Source organism: Cavia porcellus, unplaced genomic scaffold, assembly GCF_034190915.1.
Source record: "Cavia porcellus strain 051 isolate PalLab524CR breed Dunkin Hartley unplaced genomic scaffold, mCavPor4.1 scaffold_27, whole genome shotgun sequence".
Taxonomy (NCBI): domain Eukaryota; kingdom Metazoa; phylum Chordata; class Mammalia; order Rodentia; family Caviidae; genus Cavia; species Cavia porcellus.
In genome coordinates, this window is record NW_026947510.1 from 52,051,160 (window position 1) to 52,074,895 (window position 23,736).

Sequence of the window (23,736 nt, forward strand, 5' to 3'; positions counted from 1 at the left end):
GTCAAGAAGTCACAGCCTAAGCCAGGCACCGTGCTGCATGCTGGCAATTTCAGCATTTAAGATGCTGAAGCAGGAGGATTTTTAGTTCAAGGTGAACTTGACTACAGAGTGAGAAGTTGTCTCAAAAAAGTAGGAGGATGAAGAAGAGGAAGAGGAGGAGGAGACAGAGATGGAGATGAAAACAGAGGAGGAGAAGAAGAGGAAGGGAAAACGAAGCGCACTGGAAATGAAGGGGAAGTACGAAGGGAAGGGCAGGAGGAGGAGGAGTCGGGGAGAAGAGGAGGGAGGGAGCAGGTTGTACTGGAGGCCAAGGCACAGTGAGGTGACCCTGGGAAGCAGTGCTGGGGAACCAGGAAGCAAAGCGATGCTGCTGGGTGTGAGGCTGTAGAGGGCGCAGACAGAGCAACCCCTGTTTCTTATTCTTATATTTTACTAGTGCGTGCTTTGTAGTACATAATGATTATACTGACCATGCGGGTTAGTCCATGAGCATAAACATCTTCATCCTTTTACTTCCCCTGCCTCCACCCTCCCCCACTCTTGCTCCATCTCTAGGTCCCCTTAACACTCCTGTTTCTTCTGTGTTTCCGCAAGTGTAACCCGGCTTCTCACCTCTTCCACCTCTAGGTGGTCCTGATCTTCCCAATGTTTGCTCCTACATTGTCTCTATTTGTGCCACCAAAGTACACTCAGCACAAAACAAACACATTTTCCTATCGCCACACTCTCTACTACTCCCTTATTACCACTAATTTCAGACTCCAGATTCCTGACTTACGTTGACCCACTTGCTATCTGCATTATCATTTTCTTTGTACTGTGAAACCACAAAGAATTCAAACTCCTTAACATTCATTTACATAGACTTTATCTCCTCCTCTGTATTGATAATTTTCCTGGTATTTGGAAAAACACCTAACACAGTTGACTTCAACTTGGAGAGATTTGCTTTGGCTCATGGTTTTAGCAGGTTTAGTCCATGGCTGGCTGGCTCCGCATGGTGGAAGCGCCTGATGAAGGAAAGCTGCTCCACCCGTGGCAGCCAGAAGTGGAGAGAAAAGTGTGAGTACAAGAATAATCCCTTTCAGGTCACAGCCACGTCCCTCCCCCCCCCCCTTCTCCAATTAGGCAACACAGCCTAATAGGCTTCTCAATCATAAAATCAATTAATTAATTGATGAATATAGTGCCACCATGACCAACCACATTCCAAAATCCCAACCTCCAGACACATGAGATTTTGAGGGGCATTTTAAGTCTAACCAATAATAACATCCCTGCTTTGTCAGTCTGCCTTTTTATTAGTTCAGTGTATGTTTGCGGTACCTAAGGGTTATACTCTTTGTAGAGAGTTAATATATGTACATAGCGTTTTTTGAAGATAGTAAAATACAACAAAACATGACAGAACAAAGCTAATCAAGACAATGCAGTGAAACTGGTACAGAACTTCAGAGCAGGATACCAGGATAACAGTGGTAGATACCCTAGTATATCTGGTTATCTTCATAATAGTTGTGCATCCCACATATAGCAAAATTAAACCAAAAATAGAACTTTATAAAATCATTCAAAACAGAATATTGAATAGAGTGAAATAATTAATCAGGAAAAGGCTAAACAGTAAAAACATTTGCCTTCAAAGATAAGACAGAAGCAAATCTCTCATATTTCCTATATTGTATAGATAGGGTCATCCTCTAAAAGAGAAGCTCAGACCTCTGGCCCCACATCAGCATGATCAACCCAACAATACAGGTATTTAGTTGCTTTATATGCTTCAGTTGCTATCAACTCCAGCTGACCTGGACACCGTCCAGTTGCTAATGGGACTGAGGGGACCCCTTTGATTCCCCATAGGCTCATGGGAGACACTGACTTGTTCTCTCCCTGGTGCCCCTCTGCTTGCTGGCTCACACCGCTGCTGCTTACCAGGAAGGATCCATAACACATCTTAATTTTTTTCTTTAAAATCTCTTTCCTTTCTTCCATCCTCTCCCATTTGGTTCCCTTTCCACTTGCAAAACATCTATCTGCCTATTTCTTATGTTTTAAGTTTTATTTTACTCTTTATTTACATTTTGTGTTCTCATAGGAGAAGCCAAGTTTAGCCCAAGGTAGCACACATCCATCAAAAGAGGACACTTGTGGTGATTTCACCTGCGATCTGGGCTCCTGAGGTTACTGCCCAAGCACCTGGCCTGCATCTCTAGAAGTAATCTCCTCATGTCCAGGGGAAGTGGCCCCCACTACATCTCTGAACCCAGGCCTGCACATTATCAAACAAAGGAGAGTTTGCCCACAGGAGTCCGCTAACCTTGTCATGCCACAGCTCCCAGGCCTGCTGGAAGCTCCTGGCTTCCAGTCTTCCCACCATTCTGTCTTCTGCGCTGTGACCACAGCAGCACAATTTGGTTTCCAGGGCTGGTAAAGAACTGAGGAATGGATTTGATTCCAAGGAACATGGGGGAAGGCATTCTAATTTCTAATGTCACCTTCTGGTTTTTTTTTTTTCCCAGTATTTTCTAACTTTCATTGTAGAAGTCTTTCATCTGGATTAGGCTGATTCCTAGACACTAGATTTCATTTCTGTTTTTACCTTTTTTGAGAGTGCTTGTAAATGCAGTTGTTTTCTTAATTTGTTTGTCAGCTAGCTCATTACTGATGTTTAGATATGTGTTTGACTTTTTCAGGTTGATTGTGTGTTCTGCTACTTTGTTGAAATTGTTTATCAATTATAAATGTCTTTAGGTGGGGTCTTTAGAATTTCTCAATAAAGATTTGTGTTATCTGTAAATATGGATAATTTGACTTAGGTGTTTTGTTTTCTTCTTATCCTTTTCTTATGTACATTGTTTTTCTTTCTCCTGACTAATTGCTCTGTCTAAAATTTCAAGAGTTACACTGAATAGCAGTAGAGTAAGTGGGCAACTTCACCTGGTCCCCAATTTTAGAATAAGTTCTTTCAGTTTTTCTCTGTTCAGAATGATGGGCTTTGTGGATTTGTGGTAAATGAACCCTAGAGGTGTAATCCTGCTCTTGTTAGATCCTTCAGCCTTTTATCAGGAAATGAGGTTGAATTTTGTGAAGGCCTTTTCTGCATCAAATGAGATGATACAATGCTAATCCTTGCTCTTATTTATGTACTACACCATGTATATTCATTTTCGTGGTTGAACTATCCTTGCATCTTGCCCTCCTTTTAACCAAACTAATCTGCATTAACCCCTCCCTGACTATGGTCACCCACAAAAGTGCCGAGTCCCTTAATATCTAGTTGCATGGTCTTGATTTCATCCCTTTCCCCCTATTATAATTTCTCATCTGTCCATGACTCTGTCCAGAACATGTACCCTTACCTATGCATTTTTGTGGGGAGGGGTCATTTCACACAAAATCCTGTGGATCTGGGTGAGTTCCTCCAACTTCTCCTCCAGTTCCAGAACCTTCTGCCTCAGCTTTTCAGCTAGGGGTGCCTTTGCCCCTTCTTGCAAATGCTTTGAATCTTGCACAATGTTGTACACATCCAGCCCAAGGAAGAAACCATTTACCACTGTACCTGCGACCCGGGCTCCTCTGCTCATTGACAAGGCTGTCTTTTGAAATGTTTTTTGTACTTGCCAAACCCTTTGGGCTGAGAGTCCCCCCTTGGTTATGTAGCGGATGACATCTCTTGCTAAGCCAGGGTTGGCTAGGGCTATCCTGCGAGCACGGATGTTCCTTGCCATTGTTTTCAAGTTACAGAAGAATGTATAAAAATTTATACCAATTTTAAGAAAAATCTCATCTCCTAGCAATTTCCTCACACTGTGCTCACTGCTTGACAGAATACTTTTGGCTTTAGCTTCAGCTAAGCGGGTGTTTGTTTCTTCTACAATCATAATGGTAGTGCTAGATACAGTAGTTGCTGCTCCCAGACCTGCTCCAGCTGCTGAGAGCAGCAAACTGCCCCCTGCTGTGAAGGGAGCTAGAACCAGGCCAGCGATGCTCATGACCCCAGAGACGGCCCCAACAGAGCTGGTGGCCACGTTGGAGATGGTGCAACCCTTGTGTGTCTTATCAATCTCTTTCGCAAGCTCTTGAAGTTTTTGTATACATGACTCAATTTTTGCTTTCTCCTTAGGAAATATTTCCAAAAACTTCTCCTTAGTCAAGATATCCACTGGGATTCTTTTTTGCTTCATCATTTTGCTGTTTGCTGTATGATTCTTCAAACAATCATTCAACTCCTGTGCTTCATCCCTGCAACAGTAAAGATCTGGTGTTAAGAAAAGCACTTTATTTATCTGTAACATGGGCTCAATAGGAATTATCATGCAAAACTTACAGGGGCTTTACTGTAAATCAAATAGAAAGACATTTTACAAATGCACAGAAGTTTTCCTTCACAAGTGACCACGTTTAGTACATCACAGATGGGATGTGTTCATCTTAAGATTCTCTTTAGAGGCAGCTGCTTGATGAGATACTTTCTCTCTTCCAGTCAGTGTGACAGCTACCAATTTGTAGGTAGAAGAGGAGCTCAGCAGATGAGCAAAGAGAAGAGAAAAGTGCAACTTCACTCAGAGAGACTTAGTATGTAGTGAAAACTCAGTCTAGCTCAAGAAGATTCCTCTCTTCCCCTCATTACTGGCAAGTGGTCTGTAGACACTTGGAACCTTTTGCCCTCTTGAATATCTGTGTGTGACTAGAGATTTTGGCTACAATGCCACACAGTTTGAACACAACTTATCTGAAAATCCAATATCTAAAAATGCTCCCAACTCTCAAAGCTTTTGAACATATACATAATGTCACAGGTAGAAAAATCTCACATGTGATATAACTAAATAGGTCACATTCAAGATGCAGGCATGCTAAAAATGTTATATAAAATTACTTTCACATTATATAAAAAAGCATAAACGAATTTGACCCTTTACTTGTGGGTCCTGCACCCACATCTCATTATTTTCTCATGATGTATTAAAAATCACTTCAAAAATAAAAAAACTCTAGAATCTAAAACATTATTCATAAAACATACTCAGCCTTCACATGATGGTGTTCCGGTGGGTATGGGATCATTTCTGTCCTTCAGAGGAACTCGATACTAAGCAACTAACCTCTGGGATAGGAAGGAGTCTTCAGGTAAACCCTGAAGACAGTGTGTGATTCAGCTCCCCAAAACTCTAGATATCAATGAGTGGGTTAAAAAAATAACATTTTCCTTGACCAAAATTTAGTGAGAAACTTTTGAGTCTCTTCTCAAATAGGTGTGGACTTGGCCTTCCATGTCAGCCCTGTGCCTTTGGGCTTAGCAAAAACCCTATCAAGTCAGATTACTGAAAAGCTTGCATTCTTCACATCTGTTCAAGTCCCCATTCCTGACTTTGACGTGTTTTCCATGATCTGCTTTAGAAAGAGACACACTGAGACCTCACTGCCAGATTGCCCTCCTCTTTATGTCCCTGGTGGTTGTTAGCTCACTATCGCCCCTGACTTTGCTTGTTGGATCTTAATCCTTAGCTGTCTTTACTGTCTCTGAGTTCTTTCCATCTCTCTCCCTCATCTCCACAATCCTCCTGTCTAAAGTCCTGTATACTGTTTCCACATATGTCAGAATAATGCCTTATGTCACAGAGTGAGCCACAGCGATGGGCAATTCTCCATCTGAGTTGTCTCACATTAAATACAGGACCTCACTGTGTCCTGTGGAAAATATATGGTTCAGGTTTGAAACTCTCCAGATTCTGTTTATGTGTCTGTTCCTCGGGCTGGTTTTAACTGTGTCCTTTCTGGGTGGTGAGCTCTGTCACAGCTGTTTACAGTGAGTTCTGTAAATTCTCTAGAGTCATCAACCCTGAAGGTGGTTGGTGTCAACAATAAGAGTGGCCTTAGGGCCTGTTGTGTTTTCAGACTCTGCAGTTTGACTAATGCTTGGAAATTAAAATAGAAAGAATGAAACACCAGTGTGGGAAGCAACTGAATCTGGAGATCAATCACAGGTGCAGGTTTAAAGCAAGTCCAGCCCTGAGAACACAGAAAGCCACGTAAAGCGGCTCCAGCTCCAAGACCACAAGGTGCCCATGTGAGCCAGGCAAGCAAGTTTCTAGATAGAAGGGTTGAAATGGATGTTAACCTCCCGAATCTGTAAGTAAATGCACCATGCTGGTTGAGCAGTTCCTTTCCTCCCATCCACAAGATGGCTCCACCTGACCTCAGCTTTCTGTCTCTTATCTTTATTTCTTCATTGTCTTCCCATCCTTCCACCTGCAAACTTTGAGAGCTGCACTAGACATGACACCCCAGAACCAGAAGAGTCTGCCTGTTGTTTGGTCTACCATCAGTTCTTGACCCATCCTGATGCTCTCTGCTCTTCCCAACTGAATGTCACTGGGGCCCATTACCTTCATACTAGAAGGGAATCAAGACCTGGCTCCTGGCACTGCCTCCATTCTGACTCTGCAACTACCTAACTGCATCTTGATACATCCACTCCACTCCTGAACCCAGCACCTTGAAATTCAGGATGAATGTCTGACATCACCCACCTAATAAATACCTTGGTTAGTCACAGCTTCACATTTGTGCAATCAACACAATGTACAAGGATTTGTAAGACACTATATATGTATTACTAAGCCTAAAAGGACCTGAATTTGGACTTGATTAAGAGAAGGAATATTTTCCTCTTTGATGAGGACTTCTGAGTCTCTTATAGTCTCTAGAATGGCACAGGTAGAGAGAAAACTATTCCCTCTTCAGAAATGGTCAGTAAGTCACACTGCTTTCCAGATGGCTAAGAGTTACTAGTATAAAAGGGTTTCCAAAATCACAACTGAAAACTGCCAGCACCCAGAAACCCATAGCCCTCTATATTCATTAGTGATGGACCACAGCAAGTGGACAAAGCATCCCATCTCCCAGCCACGTATTTTCTGCTGGAGCTGTGGCCTCCCAGTGTTTTGAACTTTTAGCTCGTCCTTTGGTTCACACTGGGCCCAACCCTGCGGCCTCAGACTCCTTAAATTTCTGCATTCAACTGTCCGTATCCCTCAACCCTGAGCTCTGGTTCTGACCCTTGTGTGGGTCATTCTAGGTCTTTTGAAAGATATTATCTGTAAGTTACTTAGTCCCCCACCTTTAATCCCACAGCTCACTCCTGGTCCTTCACCACAGTGCTATCAGATTGAATCGCTGGGCCTGACACACAGCTGACACTCAGTATCCATGGCACAAGCCTTCCACCCAGCTCTGTCCAACTCCACTCTGACCTCTTTGTCTTCTGGGCCACAGAAAAATCCTGCTGCATTTGTGTAGTTCCTGAGTTGGGGAGAAAAATGGCCTGATGTGGAATCCCAAGGAACATGCACTGAACATGTTTAATTGTTTTGAGCCAACAAAAAAGTCAGTCCTTCTTGGATGGCATCTCAAAAGAGGAGAGCCTTGGCCCTAGTTTCTTCCCAATCTGTCTTTGCTTGAGCACATATTGTGTGTCACCATATGCTAAGCACTGTCTATGCATTATCATGTTTTTCTTAGAATAAAAAATAATGGATGAAGCAACTAAGTCAGAAAATGGTAAAATAACTTGCAAAAGTCATATAGCAAGCAGATGCCCAACTCCCATCAACCCAAGGCCATTCGCTGCCAAGTATTAACAGGGAGGAAATTTCCGTTAGGGATTTTAAGAAGGGTCACCATCAAGCAGGAAACCACTTGGAGAAGGCATGTATGCCTAGAGAAATCCGATTTGGTGGAGGTCAGTTTGGCATTGCTTATGGGCACCATGTTAGATACCTGGACAATTCAGCTTCTTTCACAAACATCTTCCAGATGCTATCATAATTTAACAGTCTCTGCAGATCATCTGTACTCGTGGAGTCCGTGATACACTTACTGACATTCTCAATGAAATTCATGCACTCTAAATTGGGAGAAAATGAACAAGGTGAGAAAAGGATACAGGGCAGTGTCAATGGCTAAATGTTCATCTTTCTGAGCATCTCTTACGTTGGTTGTGGGCTTTTTTACTTTGTTTTGCTTTTTATTTTTTTTTCCATTACCAGGGGTTGAACCAATGGCCTTATTTGTACTAGGGAAATGCTCACCCACAAAGCTTATAGTCTTTGATTTTTTTCATTTTATACTGAGACTAGGTCTTCCCAAGTTGCCCAGACTGGGCTTGACTTTGCCATCCTCTGGCCTCAGCCACCTGAGGAGTTGGGAATATAGGTGTGTGCCACAATGGTTGGATAGATGTGATACTTTTTGATGTAGTGATTTTTGTGAACAAAATTATGCCTCCAAATTTCATATGATGAAGATTTAACTGCCTGGCTGTATTTGGAGATAGGACCCATAAGGCATTAAAGTAATTAAGATCCAATGTGTTGTAAAATTAGAGACCAAATTCGTAAGACTTGTGTCCTTATAAGGACAGAAGAGACAGCAAACCTCACCTTCTCCTCCCTTTGTCTCACTCTCTGCTCCTCTCTCTCTCCCTCACATTCCCTCTCTCTTCTTGTATCTTCATGGAAAATAGAAAAGCTATAGCCACATAAGGTAAGAAGGCTCCTTCTGCAAACAAAAATACAGCCCTTACCAGAAATCAGCCCTGCCACCTGCCACATATTGAATAACTTTGTCTCCCAGAACTATGAGGAAAGGCCATCTTTTACTTAAGCCACCTAGTCATAGATTCAAAAGGACAAGAAACAAAATCTAACAGTATGGGATATATAAGAAATGCATTTGGACTTCAAAGAATATGGCAGAGTGGTAAGCAGCAGAGAAAGAGGCTCTCCAAGATTTGGGGTTCAGCCACTGGAATATAGCAACATGAGGAAGAGAATAAGGAGAGAACTGGGTCACCTGGACCCAGGAAAGATCTAAAGTGAGACTTGAACCCCACAAAGAGATAATCCAGTAATTCAGCAAAAATAAGAAAACCAGGCCCATCACCAGAGTCCCTAGGACAGGAAGCCATGCCCCTCAGTGAACCCACTACCGCAGCCTGGAGAAGAAGCTCGCCCTCTACTTCCCCCACTAGTGAGCCAGCAACTGCAGGCCCAGAAGAGAAGAAGACATGCTCCCTGGTAAGCCAGCAGCCACTGGCCTGGAGGAGAAGGAGTCATGCTCCATGGTGAGCCCAACCCAAAACAAATTCAGGAAACTTAGACACAAAGGAAATTCGAAGTCACACACTGAAAAGTTCTGAAATGGTAGCAACTGAAATGGGTAAACAACTTAGTGTTTATATTGTTTGATTAATTTTGCATGCCTATATCTCATCCAGACGAAATCTGGGAAACATATCAAAGAAATTAGAAGCCACACATCTGAAATTAGAGTAATTAAAGAAACAACTAAGAACTTGTACTATGTGATTAACTTTGCATGCCTGTATCTAGATGTCTGAGCAACTATTTGGAGGATAACAATGTGCAGTACAGTAATCATTATGGGTTCCCTACTGTCTTCTTTTTGAAATCCAAAGTCGTTCTCATTGTATTGTTTTGGTTTGTTGTGTTGTTTTGTTTTGCTTTATTATCTTTAAAATAACAAAGTATCAAAAAGAAAAGAAAAAAGAAATACATTTAACCCAGAAGAGAATTTATAGTTTAAAAAAATCAAAGAATATAAATTAATATTCCATGAGATAGAAACCCAAAGCCAAATCATAAGTAGTTATCCTACTTTCAGATGAGGTAAACTTCTAGCCAAAAATGATCAGAAGAGACAAAGAAGGTGGCTACTTATTGATTAAGGATCAAATCAACCGGAAAAGAAAACATAAATATGTATGAACCAAACACTGGTGAAACCAGCTTCATAAAACAGACATGATTGGTATCTAACATCAGGTGAACATCAACACTATTACGATGGGAACCTCAATGCCCCACTGTCACAAATAGATCAAATAGACAAAAGAATCAACACAAAAACATCAGAGTTGAACAAAACCTTGGAATAAGAGACTTAATAGATACCTACATAGCGCTCTATCCAAAAATAACAGAATACACATTATTCTCAGTAGCACGTAAAATTTCTTCAGAAAAGACCATATTTCTTAATAAAGTATAATTAAGTTGATATGAAAGAAATAAATTATCCCATACATGTTTTCAGACCATAGTGCAATTAAAAGAAACCAGTGATAAAGAAAAGAACCAGGCCACACCCAGCCACCTCCAAGCAGCCAAGGGGGCCCCCCCGAATCAAGTCCCTGGCCCTGACCATGCATGTAGGTTGAAATTGACTGCAATGAGAAAACTGGAGACTTTGCTCCCAGGTGGTAAGATCACTTTCTGGGTCTGAAATCACCCTAAGACCCATGAGAGGTACCACTGGCCTAACTGGGCCACGCCCAGTCACCTCTAAGCAAGCAGAGCCCGGAACCCAGTCCCAGGCCTGAACTGCACACGGGTTTAATTTCAGTTCACAAGAAGCCTTAGAACTTCACTCCCAGACAGTAAGACTATGCCCTCTGTCTGAAATCACCAAAGGACGCAAGGAGTCCCCACGGGCCCAACTGGCCTGCACTCAGCGAGCTCCAAGTGGCAAACAGTTGCCAGCAGTCTGCCCTGGGAGCCAAAAGTGGAAAATTCCCAGTGCATTTGGGAAGCTTTGAACCATCGCTCAAAACCTGGAAATAGGCACAACTCTCACCAGCACTGAGGAATGCAACACCGCCCTGGAACCTTGGCCTGGGTCGCCGTGAGCTTCCTGCTGGACTCCCACCGGCACTGTGAAATAAGTGCTTCCTTCAGACCTTAGCCCACGCAGCTGCCCACTTTCTGCATGATCCCAGTCAGCATTGAGGAGAGCTACCTTGTCCTGGGAGCTTGGCCTGCACCCAGCGTACACCAATACCCAGGACATCTGCTGGCCCCTCAGGGACACTCCCTACTTCCTGAACCGTATACTGCTTTGATCTTTAGCTCCCAACCTTTCTTCCAGAACCTTGGACTGTAGCAGATTAACTGTGCTAGCTTGAAAGCAGATTCAGTAACTGCCTCATCCAAACAAAAGATCTCAGCAGGCTCTAGTCAGTATGGTGAGTATGCCTCTAAAAAAGAGGTGTACAGTAGGTAAATAGGGCCAGTAGTAAAGCTCCCTCCGACTAACTGTAAGAACTTGAGGAGTCTGGCAAGAATGTGGTGACACCTTCCTACACACAGAAAACATCAGGCAGGGTGAGGAATATGCCAATAAGGACTCCCCCAACCTGGAGAAAATCAAAAGGACTTATGAGACACACAGGCACACAATAGGGACACAGTAGGGCCTCAGATGACACAAACACTATACACAGGGAGATTTGATGACCTGAAATAACCTTAAGATAAAGTAATAGCGGGAACTAAAAGTTGACGTACATCAATACTACTAGGCTTCTCAGCCCAGGAAGAATATAGGACTCACCAAAAAGGCCTTCAGTGGGAAATCAGGTGACTGGCCCAGGTCTTCACTGAGGGACCCAGCAATTGGACAAACATCAAGCTTACATTAGGACCCCAACATACACACTACCAACTGTTGATACTAGTGGGATTGAAGGATCAAATATCAACTCGAAAGGGAAAAATGCCAAAATGAAAAAAGGAAAATGCAATCTCCAACATCTAGTCCACCAGGAGCAAGAACAGGAGACATTGAAACATAGGACTTCAAAAGTAATACACCAGGAATCTCTGAAAAGATAGGGAGTGAAACAAAAAACAACTCTATGGGGCTATAGAGGAAAGCAAATTAGAAGTACTCTGCCATGTAAAGATAGAAATAACAACCTTAGTAAAAGAGTTTCTGAGCACAGCTAAAGAAGAAATAGACTTTTAAAAATGTACAGAAGCATGGGAAACTGATTGAAACCCTGAATGAACAATATAGAACACAAGCACAGTTCATAAAACAGATTCAAAAAGACATCCAAGTAACAAAAATTCTATTCAGAAATGGCATAATCATTTAAATGAAGCTGAGGATAGGATTTCACACCTTGAGGACAGGATTGCATTTAGCGATCATGAAAGGAGAGAAATTTAAAAATAACAAAGCAGCATGAAATGAAAATCCAGCAGCTTCAGATGATGCCAAGAGCAACAATGTAAGATTAATAGGCATCAGTGAAGATCAGGAGTCAAAGTAAATGACATAACTAAAATATTCACAGAAGTAATAGCAGAAAATTTCCCAAACACAGAGAAAAACTCTGAAATGTACATAAGTGAGGCATACAGAATGTCAAACAGTCACAACCAACATAAATATACACCAAGCCATATGAAAATTAAGATCCCAGACATACAGCATAAAAACAGAATACTAAAAGCTGTTAGAGGAAATACACAACTAACCTATCAAGGAAAGCCTATTAGAATCACAGCAGACTTTTCAGCACAAACCCTCAACTAAAGACAAGTTTGGAGTGAGGTATTTAAAGCCCTGAAAGAAAACAACTTTCAACCCAGACTGGTGTACCCAGAAAAACTTTCCTTCAAATTTAATGGAGAAAAAAAGATACTTCCATGACAAAGAACAACTGAAGAAATTCACTTCCATCAAACCAACCCCAGAAAGAGTATTGAAAGACATACTAGATTGAGATAAAAATGACCACAATCCCCAGAACAACAACAAAAGGAACCACCAGGCTGGACAAGCAATTAAATGAGGGGAAAAAGCAGAAAGCAAACAACTGGAACATAACATGGCAAAGTCGAGCCAGTACATATCAGTGATATCCATAAATGTAAATGGCCTGAATTCACCTATCAAAAGAAATAGGTTGATAGGATGGATCAAAAAACACGATCCCACAATATGCTGTATACAAGAAACACATCTGACCAAAAAGAAACACATAGATTAAAAGTCAAAGGATGGAAAACAGTATTTCATGCAACAAGAACACAGAAAAAAGCAGGGGGAACTATTCTATTTGCAGACAATATGAACTTCAAAACTAAAATGATTAAAAGAGATAAAAAAGATCACTACATACTCGTTAGTAGAAAAATTCAAGAGGAAAAACTAACTGTAATAAATATATATGCACCAAATACAGAAGCACCCAACCATATAAGACAAATACTAAAGGACATGAAAAACAAAATACCAAAGAACACAATTATAACAGGGGACTTTAACAGCCCATTGTCACAAAGAGATTGATCAACTAGACAAAAACACAGCAAAGAAATAATACAACTGAATCATACCTGCAAGCAATTGGACTTAGATGTTTACAGAGTGTTCCACCCAACCACATTGAAAAACACATTCTTCTCAGTTGCACATGAGACATTCTCCAAAACAGACCATATATTATCCCATAAAACATTCTTAAGTAACTGCAATAGTATTGAAATTATCCCAAGCGTAATATCCAACCACAGCGCATTTAAATTGGAAATTAATGACAAAAGAAATTGAAAAACCTGCAAAATGCATGGAAATTAAATAATAACCTTTTGAACAACCAGCAGGCTACAGATGAAATTAAAGAAAAAATGAAGCAACACCTACAATTCAGTGAACATGCAGAAAAACATACTGCAATCGGTGGGGTGCAATGAAAGTGGTCTTAAGAGGGAAATATATAGCAATAAATTGTTATATCAAGAAAACAGAATGAGTACAATAAACAACATAAAGCTTCATCTCAAGCTTCTAGAAAAAGAAGAGCAAGTTAAACTCAAAGCTCATAGAAGAGAGAAAATTGTAAAGATTAGAGCAGAAATCAATAAAATTGAAATCAAAAAACAATACAAAGGTTTAATGTATGTTTAAAGAGCTGGTTTTTTGAGATAATAAATAAAATTGGCAAACCTCTGGCTAACCTTATCAAGAAAAAGAAAGAAAAAAATCCAAATTCATGCAATAAGGACTGAAAAGGGGGAAATTATGACAGATCCTATGGAAATTCAAAAGATCATAAATATCTACTTTGAAAATCTCTACTCACATAGAGTGGAAAACACAGAGGAAATGGACAGATTTCTAGAAACTTATGAACTAGCAAAACTCAACCAAGAAGATATAGCAATTTTGAATAATCCAATATCAGCTATTAAAATTGAAAATGTAATTAAAATCTTACCAACAAAGAAAAGCCCATGTTCTGATGGATTCATGGCTGAATTCTATAAGAAATTTAGAGAAGATTTGATGCCAATACTCCTTAAACTCTTCAATGAAATTGAAAAAGAAGCAATCCTCTCTAAAGCATTCCTGGAGATAAGAATTACTCTCATAGCAACACCAGGGAAAGACCCATCCAAAAAGGAGAACTATAGGCCAATCTCACTAATGACCATTGATGCAAAGATTCTCAATAAAATACTGGCAAATAGAATGCAGCAAATCATCAAGAAGATTATACATCACACCAAGTGGGATTCATCCCAGGAATGCAGGAATGGTTTAACATATGCAAATCAATAAATGTAATATACCACATAAACAGAGCAAAAACAAAAACCACATGGTCATCTCAATAGATGCAGAAAAAGCTTTCAGTAATGTCCAACACATGACAAAAACCCTTAAGAAACTCGGAATACACGGTGTCTACCTCAATCATATAAAAGCCATCTATAAGAAACCAACATCCAACATTATACTAAATGGACCAAAACTGAGAGCTTTCACTTAAAAATCAGGAACAAGACAAGGATATCCACTATCACCCCTCCTATTCAACATAGTTCTGTAAATACTAGCCAGAGCAATTAGATAAATGAGGGAAATAAAAGGAAAAAGATAGGAAAGAAAGAAGTTAAATTATCACTCTTTACAGATGACATATTTGTATAGAAGATTCAGAAAACTCCGTAAAAAGACTACTAGAAGTGATAAAGAAATTCAGGAGTGTAGCTGGATACAAAGTCACTGCTCAAAAATCAAGAGCATTCCTGTACACAAACAAAAAGCTGACCAAAAGAGAAATTATGGAAATATCACCCTTCACAATAGCATCTAAAAAACTGAAATACTTAGGAATCAACCTAACTAAGAATGTAAAAGACTTGTATACTGAAAATTGTGCTCTGCTAAAAACAGTGATTGAAGAGGATATTAGAAAATGGAAGAATATTCCTTGCTCTTGGCTAGGAAGAATCAATATTGTGAAAATGGCCATACTCTCAAAACTATTATACAAATTTAATGCAATGCCAATCAAAATGCCATTAACATAACTACAGATCTAGAGAAAACACTCCTTAAATTCGTTTGGAAACAGAAGAAACCTAGAATAGCCAAGGCAATTCTGGGCAATAAATACAAGGCCGGAGGCATCTTAATTCCTGGCTTGAAACTATACCACAAAGCCACAATGATAAAATCAGGATGGTACTGGCAAAGAAATAGACCTGAGGGTCAAAGGAACAGATTAGAAGATGCAAAAACAACTACGAAGACACTCAGCCAGCCGATATTTGACAAAGGTGCCAAACATGTGCAGTGGAAGCAGGACAGCCTCTTTGATAAATGGTGTTGGAAAAATTAGTTTCCACATGCCAAAGACTGAAACTAGACTCATGCATATCACCATGCACATAACTAAAGTCTAAATGGATCAAAGACCTAAATGTTAAAACAGAAACATCAAATCTACTGGAAGACAACGTAGGTAGAAGTCTTGGAGACATAGTGGTAGGCAGAGAATTTATGAACAAACTGTAAACTGCATGGGAAACACTTCAAAAATCAACAACTGGGATCTCATATTATTGAAAAGTTTTTGCACTTCAAAAGAAATCACCCACAGAGTGAAAAGACAACCCACAGAATGGGAAAGAATTATAGCCAGCAATCCCTCAGACAAAAAACTTATATCCAGAACATATAGAGAATTGAAAAACATCAAGCCCCCCCCCCCCGCCAATTCAAAGACCCTCTCCAAAAATGGGCATCTGAGATGAACACATAGTTCTCAGATGAAGCTACATAAATGGCAAATAAATACATGAAGAAAAGTTCAACATCACTGGTCATTCATGGCATGCAAATTAAAACAGCATTGAGATTTCATCTCATTGTGGAAAGAAATGGCTGCATCAAGAAATCAACTGATAACAAATGTTGGCAAGGGTGTGAGGAAAAAGGAACACTGCCCCATTACTGGTGGGTGTAGACTGGTCAACCATTATGGAAATCAGTTTGGAGAATTCTCAGAAGACTAGGATTGGAAGTTCTATTCAACCCAGCTATTCCCCTCCTGCGTATTTTCCCAGACAAATTGAAAAGGTCATATCACTGTGATATATGTGCACCCATGTTCATAGCAGCACAATTTGTAATAGCTAAATCTTAGAAATAACCAAGATGCCCATTAACCACAGAGTGGATAAAAAAGATGTGATATTTTTATACAATGGAATTTTGTTTAACTATAAAAAGGATGATCTTGAGGCCTTCATAGGCAAATAGAGACAATTGAAGGTTATCCTCATTAGTGAAATAAACTAGAATCATATTTCTAAATATCACATTGTGTCTCTAGTGTAAAAAGTAATAAGACATGTAGGAGTAATAAAACCCAAAATGTGTAATTGCTATTGTAAAAAAGAGAGAAATAGAAAGTGCTCTAATGGGCATAACTGCATTATGTTTAAGTGTATAGGACTGATAATCATATTACTGTTTGTTGGATCGTTGAACAGAGCTGTTTGCAATCTTACTGTCTGAATATCCACTCTGTATGCTTCACTTTTGTAACTTGAACAACTATGTGTAATAGACAATATGTAATTATCAACTACTGATTTCTTACTTTTTATTTTTTTTGAAATTATGTATTATTTCTATCCTTTTTCTGTTTTGTTTTTTCCTTTCAATAAAAAAGAAACTACAGAAATATAGAAATGCATAAAAATTAAACAATACACTCTTGAATAACCAATGGCTCATAGATGAAATAAAGGAAGAATCAAATCATAACAACAGTACAATATACAAGAATTTATGATACACAATAAAAAAGTCCTAAGAAAATGTCTACTTTTGTGAATGCCCACACCAAAAAAACACAGTGAGCCCCAAGAAAGAATATAATGATGCACCAAAAAGTCCTAGAAAAACAAGAACAGTACAAACTCAAAGCTCGTACAAGTAAGAAAATTACAAAGATCAGAGCTGAAATTAATGAAATTGAGACTCAATGAAGTCTCAATACAAAGAATCAATGAGTAGAAGAGATGGTTCTTTGAAAGAACATAAAAATATGCAAACTCTTAACCAATCTCACCAAAAAAAAGGAAAGACACAAGTCAATGGAGTTACAAGTAAATAAAAGATAAAATCATAATGAACACCAAGGAAATACAAAAGATTATTACCAATACTTAAAAAAACCTGTGACCCAAAAAACTGGAGACTTTAGAAGATGTGAATAGATTTCTAGACATACATATGAATTATCAAAATTGAACCATGATTTAAAACCCTTAATAATCCTTTAACAGGCAATGAATTGGAAGCAGCAATTAAAAGCCTATCAACTAAGAAAAGTCCACTAGATTCATCACTGAATTGTGCAAGAAATTTAAGGAAGATCTAAATCAATATTCTTCAAAATCATTAATAAAACAGAAGTAGAAAAGCAGCTACAAAGTCATTCCTGGATGTTACCAGCACCTGGATTCAAAAACCAGACACAAATCAAGCCAAAAATGAAAACTAACCTCTTTAATGAAGACAGACACAAAAATTCTCAACAGAATGATGGCAAACAGGATGCAAGAAATTATCAAAAAGATCATACATCATGACCAGAAATGCAAGGATGGTTCAACATACACAAATCAATGAATGTAATACATCAAAGAAATAGAAGCCAGCTGGGTTAAGCATTGCGCATGTTAATGCTACTGGCGCTCCCCTTCTCTCATGGCTTCTCTGAGCCCTAAGTGCAGTTAACTCCCACACTGGCTCCCTCACTGGCTCGCTGCTTCCAGGTCTCCACAATCCTTTGCTTACTTCAAGGCCTCTGACAGAGGGCACATTCTCTGTCCCGCTCTCATGATCTGTTTTGTTCACCGTCTCCAGAGCTTCGCTTTCTGACCCATGCTTGGCACAGTCCTGCGTCCTCTTGCCCTCTGCAGTCCTGAGCAAGGCTTCCTGAGAGCCCCCCCCCCGTGGGGTCCTATTGACACGTGTGGGCAGCACCCTGATTGTCCCACAAGCACAGCAATTCCTGTGGTTTCTCCTGGGTGGAGTGGGTGACTAGTTCTTTCTGCATTATTCAACCTTCATTGTCACCACAGTCCTGCCACTTGTGGGTGCCACTTACAGAGTGCTAGTCTTCAAAACCCTAGTGCAGGGTGGCATTGTGACTACACCACTCTCTCAGTTTCTCTGAAGCCCTGGCATACACACATCTCACGTTCAGTCATCTTCCTGGTGGGGAGGGCAGAGTGCCCGTGAGCCTACTCCACCATCTGGACCAGCACTGAAGAGCCAGCTCCGGCACTTGGGTAGCTCGGTCCTCTTCCAAGAAAGCCTGCATACTGGACATAGGGTGGCGAGGGTCCCATGGTCTCAGAATGGTCAGGATCCCTTTTCCAAGGTCTCAGACACTCGCTTTTGTTACAATAAATTCCTCTTCTCATTTAACTCCTATTACAAGGGTTTCTCCTATCCCTGGTCAAGGTATCTTTCATTTTCTACAAGTTTAGAGAGGCTCACCCTTGCTGTCACATCCTAGGTGACCATAATGATCCCTGGGAAAATAATTTTTTTAGACAGGATCTCACTATTGTATAGTCCAGGAGCCCATCCTTAATTCACTATGTAGCCCAGGCTGGCCTCAAACTCACAAGGATTCTCCTGACTCACCCTCCTAAGTGCTGGGATTACAGGCGTGTGCTACCATGCCTGGTTTAAAACTTTTTATTTTTACTTGACACATAAAAATTGAGTATATTTACTGGATAATTGTGATATTTCATGGTAACTGCATTGTCATGCCCTCAAACATGTTATTTCTTTGGAAAAGTTTCTTTTCCAAGCTGTCCCTGCTACTCTCCCTTTCTCTTCTCCCCTTCTCTTCACCCCTCCTGTCCACACTGTCCCGAGGCTGTCCTGGCCCCACCTGAGGCCTTGGCTAGGAGTCAGGGTGGGGAGGAAGTGAGCACCTGCACCCAGAGGAGAGGACCCTGAGACCCATCGTCACAGGCCCAGGACAGGGACTCCATCAGCCTTTCTTGGGGCTCCCTTTTCTGTCCCTGAGTGCTGAACACCATAACTCAACCAGGGAGATTCCACATCATGTCTTCCTCATAAGCACAAATCCACGATTCAAGAAGAGGTGTAAGTACCTGTGGAGGATAGGCCGGCCATGGCGTCAGCTGCTGCGTCTCTGAGTTTCCCTTACAGCTCACACGGTGTCCAGGCTGGAGGAGAGGAAGAAACAAGTGATGGAAAGGAACTGGAGCCTGCTGGAGAAACAGTGGACAGCCATGTGCATCCGTCCCCACCCAGGAATGGCAGCATAGACCTCAAGGACATCAGCCAGAGCGTCCTCTGTTTCCTGAGCTCTATGGCTGCTATTTAAAAAAGAAAAATGGCAGTGGTCCTTCTCAAATTCTCACTGCCCACACCCCAGCCAACATGGCACAAGGACAAATCTACAAAGGGAAACTTAGGAATTATTACAAAAAGGTCATTGCCACTGGAGAACTGTCAGCCGCATCCTTTTCTGGGATGTTCCATGCTCCAGGTCGCCAGAGACAGGACAGCATTTGGGACTGGGAATTAAGCATCCAAGAGAGCAAGGGGTGGGCAGGCAGAAAGGATGGAGTTTTAGATGATGCCACATGTTTGTGAATGAGTGTGTACCCTGAGTCTCGTCCTCTCTGGTCACTCTAGGCCAGTTTCTGACCCTTGTAAACAAGGGCCTCATTCCTGTGGCGATGTGGAAAGTGCCCCCTCCTGTCCTAGTGGGGCTCATCTCAGATGCCCTGCTATCCGCCCAAATCTGGAAAGGCCACTGGTAGAAGGAAAGGGGAGAGTGCTGGGAGCATTCCTACACTGTGTCACCCTGGCCCTGTTGTTAGCCACTCACATGGCCTGGGCACAGAGCCCTGCATTCCCTAGCAACTGAGGCCTCAGTTCCCCACAGAAAGCAGAGCAGAGGTTTCCGCAGTTTCTCTGTCCCTGGGGTCACAGCTTCCCCTGGGTACTTTCCATGTCTTCCTCTTTGGGATGGGCCCTGCTCACAGGCCTCCTCCTCCCTGCTGGCTGCCCCAAGCCCTTCTAAGCCTCCTGGAATGTGGAGGACACTCCAGGCTCTCGTCCACAGCATGCTTCAGTGGGTGGTTGTCTCCCAGGGGACTCAGAGCACCCAGCAGGCTCCTGTTGTGCTCTCTGCTGCAGCTCCACTGGGCACCTACAGATAACCAGTGTGGCCTCTGCCCTCCTCTCCCAGCCTGACCCAACACAGGGTGCGAGAGGCATTTTACAAACACAGGGCACCAGCGTCTGGGCACATGGCCCAGCTTCAGCTTCCCTCATGCCTGAAAAATTCTGCTTGTTTTTCCTGTCTTGGGAAACTGTCTCCTTTTGGCAGAGAATAACCAGGAATCTGGCTCATATTCCACACAGGTTATCTTGCTGATGTGCGGGCCTTTGGACAAATGTACCATATATTTCAAAGTTCTCATTCACTTCTTCATATCATCTTCCTTCAGCATTAATGTTTTACAAAGATGAGAAACAGACATGCTTTTAAAATCAGGGGCCCAGTTACTATCTGAAGAGCAGCAGGATTCAGTCCCAGGGTTTCAGAGTTCCCTTCTGTGGTGACACCCGAGGCCAGATGTCAAGCTCAACTGCCTTGATCCATCTGCTCCTGCTCACTAAGGGAGCCAGGGAATCTGGTGTACTGGGTGGAAGTCACTTTCGCACTGCCTTGTTGCTCCATTGAGCCCCACGATAAGCAAACACAGTTCAGAGGAGGAGAGGCATGTTTAAACTCACTGGGTATAAAACAACACGATGCCTGCTGTTGCTCTTTTTCCCTTTGCAATCAATGTGGGTGTGAAAGACTGCAGAGCTTGAGAAGATAACCACAGCTCCCATCCAACACAGAAATGTCCTCCAGTGTAGCCTGTCCACTCCTCCATGGTTCCCCTGCCCGGAGCCACGGGCAACAGTGTGCAGGGTGAAACGTATGCAAGGTCCTGAAGGTGGTGTTCAGATGGGCTTTCACAACAAAGGAGGAGACTTCAAACTACGCAGGGGCAGAGAGGGAAGTCCATGAATACTGTGGATTCCTGTACCACGCTTACCCAGAATGGGGAGAAGAGAGAAGCGGCTTGACATAAACACCCTTGGAACTGTGTATTTCAGGAGAACATAGCAAGCTCCACAGAGCAGTCTGGCCACCTAGTGTGAAAGTCCATGACAGTGTGTGTGTTGCCAATGTATAATTTTTTCTAGTTTAATAGCAAATAGCAATGCTGGGATGCAGCAGGAAGGGCCACACTCTCCCCACTGAGCATCGCCTCGATGAGAAGCCAGTGTGGGTCTGTTTTTGCCGATTTCCTGCAGCCCCTGTGACCTCTTGGCTCACAGTTGCTGCTGCCCAGTCTCCCACTGCCTGCGGAAGACCCACCCAAGGAGTAGAAAGCAGTCACCTAAAGGCGCAGTAAAACAAAGAATTCTAACTCCAGTCTCAGAGGAAAAAGGCTGAGGCTCAGGAGGGACAGTGAGTTCTCACTGTCCCGCAGCTCTTGGTGGACAGAGTTAGCTGACACTTGCCTCAGGAACTAAAGCACAAATTTTCACACTTCCCTATTTTTTTTGCTTTGTCTCCTTGCAGAGACACAGAGGTCTGCCCTGCCACAAGCGCAGTGTGGCCTTTCATGTGAGGATTACAAAGTGAGGTGGTGCTGGGGACACCATTCAGCAACCTCCCCACTGAGTCCCAAGTCCCGGTACTTTTTCCATTCCCACAGGAAGCCCAGACTCTGCCTTTTCCTTCCCGCCCCATATGCTTACAGAGGGCTGGGAGCTGGCCAGTGGGTACAAGCTGGCCGACATTTCCAGCCTCCTTCCCAGGACCCTGGGCAACCCAACTGCTCCCAAGACTTCAATTTCTCCACAAAGCCCAGAACTGATAGGTGCTCAGACACAGGGTGAGTGGGCAAGACACCCTCTTTATTCCTTGTACCTCAAGAGAAATGCTTTGTCCCTTCAGGCCTCAGTAGCAGCTCCCTGAGTTCATCTTCAAATCGCCTGTTCTCCACCACCTTAAAATTTTGCATAAATGTAGCCAACCCCATTGACCCTCCCCCTGCCCCCGCATTGCATGTCCTGCTCTCTCTCTCTCCAGCAGTCTAGCCCAAAGCTGACCCATGAGGAGCTTCATGACCCAGCTGAGCATAGGATCCAGTGGGAGGGATTCAATCAGGCACAGTCCTGGCTGTCAACGCATACTGTTCTGTTCAAGTGTGTTCAAGAACTGGGAGACATTCACCAATGTTTCCCAGCTCATCTGTAATAACATGGAGACAAAAACCCTTTCTGAAAAAGAGATCCTGAGGCTAAAGATACGGAGGAATCCCCAACTTACCACAGAATCCTCCTGGGGTTAAATCCACTCTTTTTAGACACGACCACGCTGACCCAGCTGACACAGCCGACCCAGGCACTCTTTGCTGCGTGGATGTAGTCACAACAAAGCGAAATGAGCAGAGGCATTTTCCGGTTAATATTAACATGCACTGAAAACAAAACTGAAAGTCAACTTCTGAGGTACTCTTTTTTTTATTTAAAGAAAAAAAAACACAAAACAGTAAAAGATAAAAGTAATACAGAATTTCAAAAAAAACAGAAATCACTAATTAATAGATCACAAATTGTCATCTTACAAATAGTTGATCAAGTTACAAAATTAAGCATACAAAGTGGACATTCAAACAGTGAGACTGCAAAGAGTTGTGTTCAATGATCCAACAAAACGTTAGTAGTATGGTCATCTATCTTAACACACCTAAACACACTTGGAATTGTGTCCTTTAGAGCACTTCCTTTTCCTCTCTTTGTTACAATAACATTTACACATTTTGGATTTTATTACTCCCACAGTTCTTATTACTGTTTTTTGGAAGAGAATAAAACCAAAGATGACAAAATAAAGCAGTCGGTCAAAACAAAAGATGGACATAGTACATGATGTAAAAACAGAATACAAGGTAATCAACAGTGGTTACCATAATGCCTCTTGCTACCTTAAAAAGAATTTGCCTATACCACCAGGTAGAATAAAATTGAACAAAACAGTACAGAACAAAACCAATAAAATCTAAACATTGGAGACATTACTGAACTTCAAAAGAAGATAACAGTCAAACCAGAATGGGCACCATGGTGAATCTTATTGCCTTCAAAGTAGTTGCCTATACCCTCAAACTTCATAGTATCAAACAAAACAGAATAGAGTAAAATCAGTCAGAACAAGATGGTGAGAGCAATACAGGGCTTCAAATCAAGTTAATAGGAAATCAAAAAAGTTATTATAAAATACCCTGCTAATTTTTTTTAAATTTTTCCCTTATTGAAAAAACAATAATGAAAAAATAAATTTTAAAAAAGGGAGGAGATTGAGATAAAAGAAGACATAGCAATACAGGTCAGAACAGAACAATTTAAGCAAGAGAGTGTTTCACCACAAGATAACCCGACTTAATAGTAGTTACCATAGTGTCTCTTTCCTTGAAATATTTGAGTATAACTTCA

At 41.6% G+C, this 23,736-nt stretch overlaps 1 protein-coding gene across 1 annotated transcript; it reads right to left on the bottom strand.

The window, feature by feature from the left end:
* Nucleotides 1-1,281: 1,281 nt before the first annotated feature.
* Nucleotides 1,282-22,754, bottom strand: LOC100728147 (apolipoprotein L3-like). The gene is made up of 4 exons (XM_013153218.3): nt 22,571-22,754; nt 19,314-19,388; nt 7,783-7,909; nt 1,282-4,242 (listed from the first exon to the last, which is right to left on the bottom strand). The coding sequence occupies exons 2-4, from the start codon at nt 19,333-19,335 to the stop codon at nt 3,360-3,362; spliced, it is 1,032 nt and encodes a 343-aa protein (XP_013008672.1). The 5' UTR covers nt 19,336-19,388; nt 22,571-22,754; the 3' UTR covers nt 1,282-3,359.
* Between the last annotated feature and the right edge of the window lie 982 nt (nt 22,755-23,736).

Bases quoted from the DNA above. Each gene is read 5' to 3' on its own strand.
- LOC100728147 (XM_013153218.3), bottom strand. From the start codon at position 19,335: ATGGCCGGCCTATCCTCCACAG. The intron at 7,910-19,313 runs GTACTTACACCT...CTCCCAATTTAG, and splicing joins GGCCGGCCTATCCTCCACAG to AGTGCATGAATTTCATTGAG. The intron at 4,243-7,782 runs GTATCTAACATG...TTACTGTTGCAG, and splicing joins AAAGAAGCTGAATTGTCCAG to GGATGAAGCACAGGAGTTGA.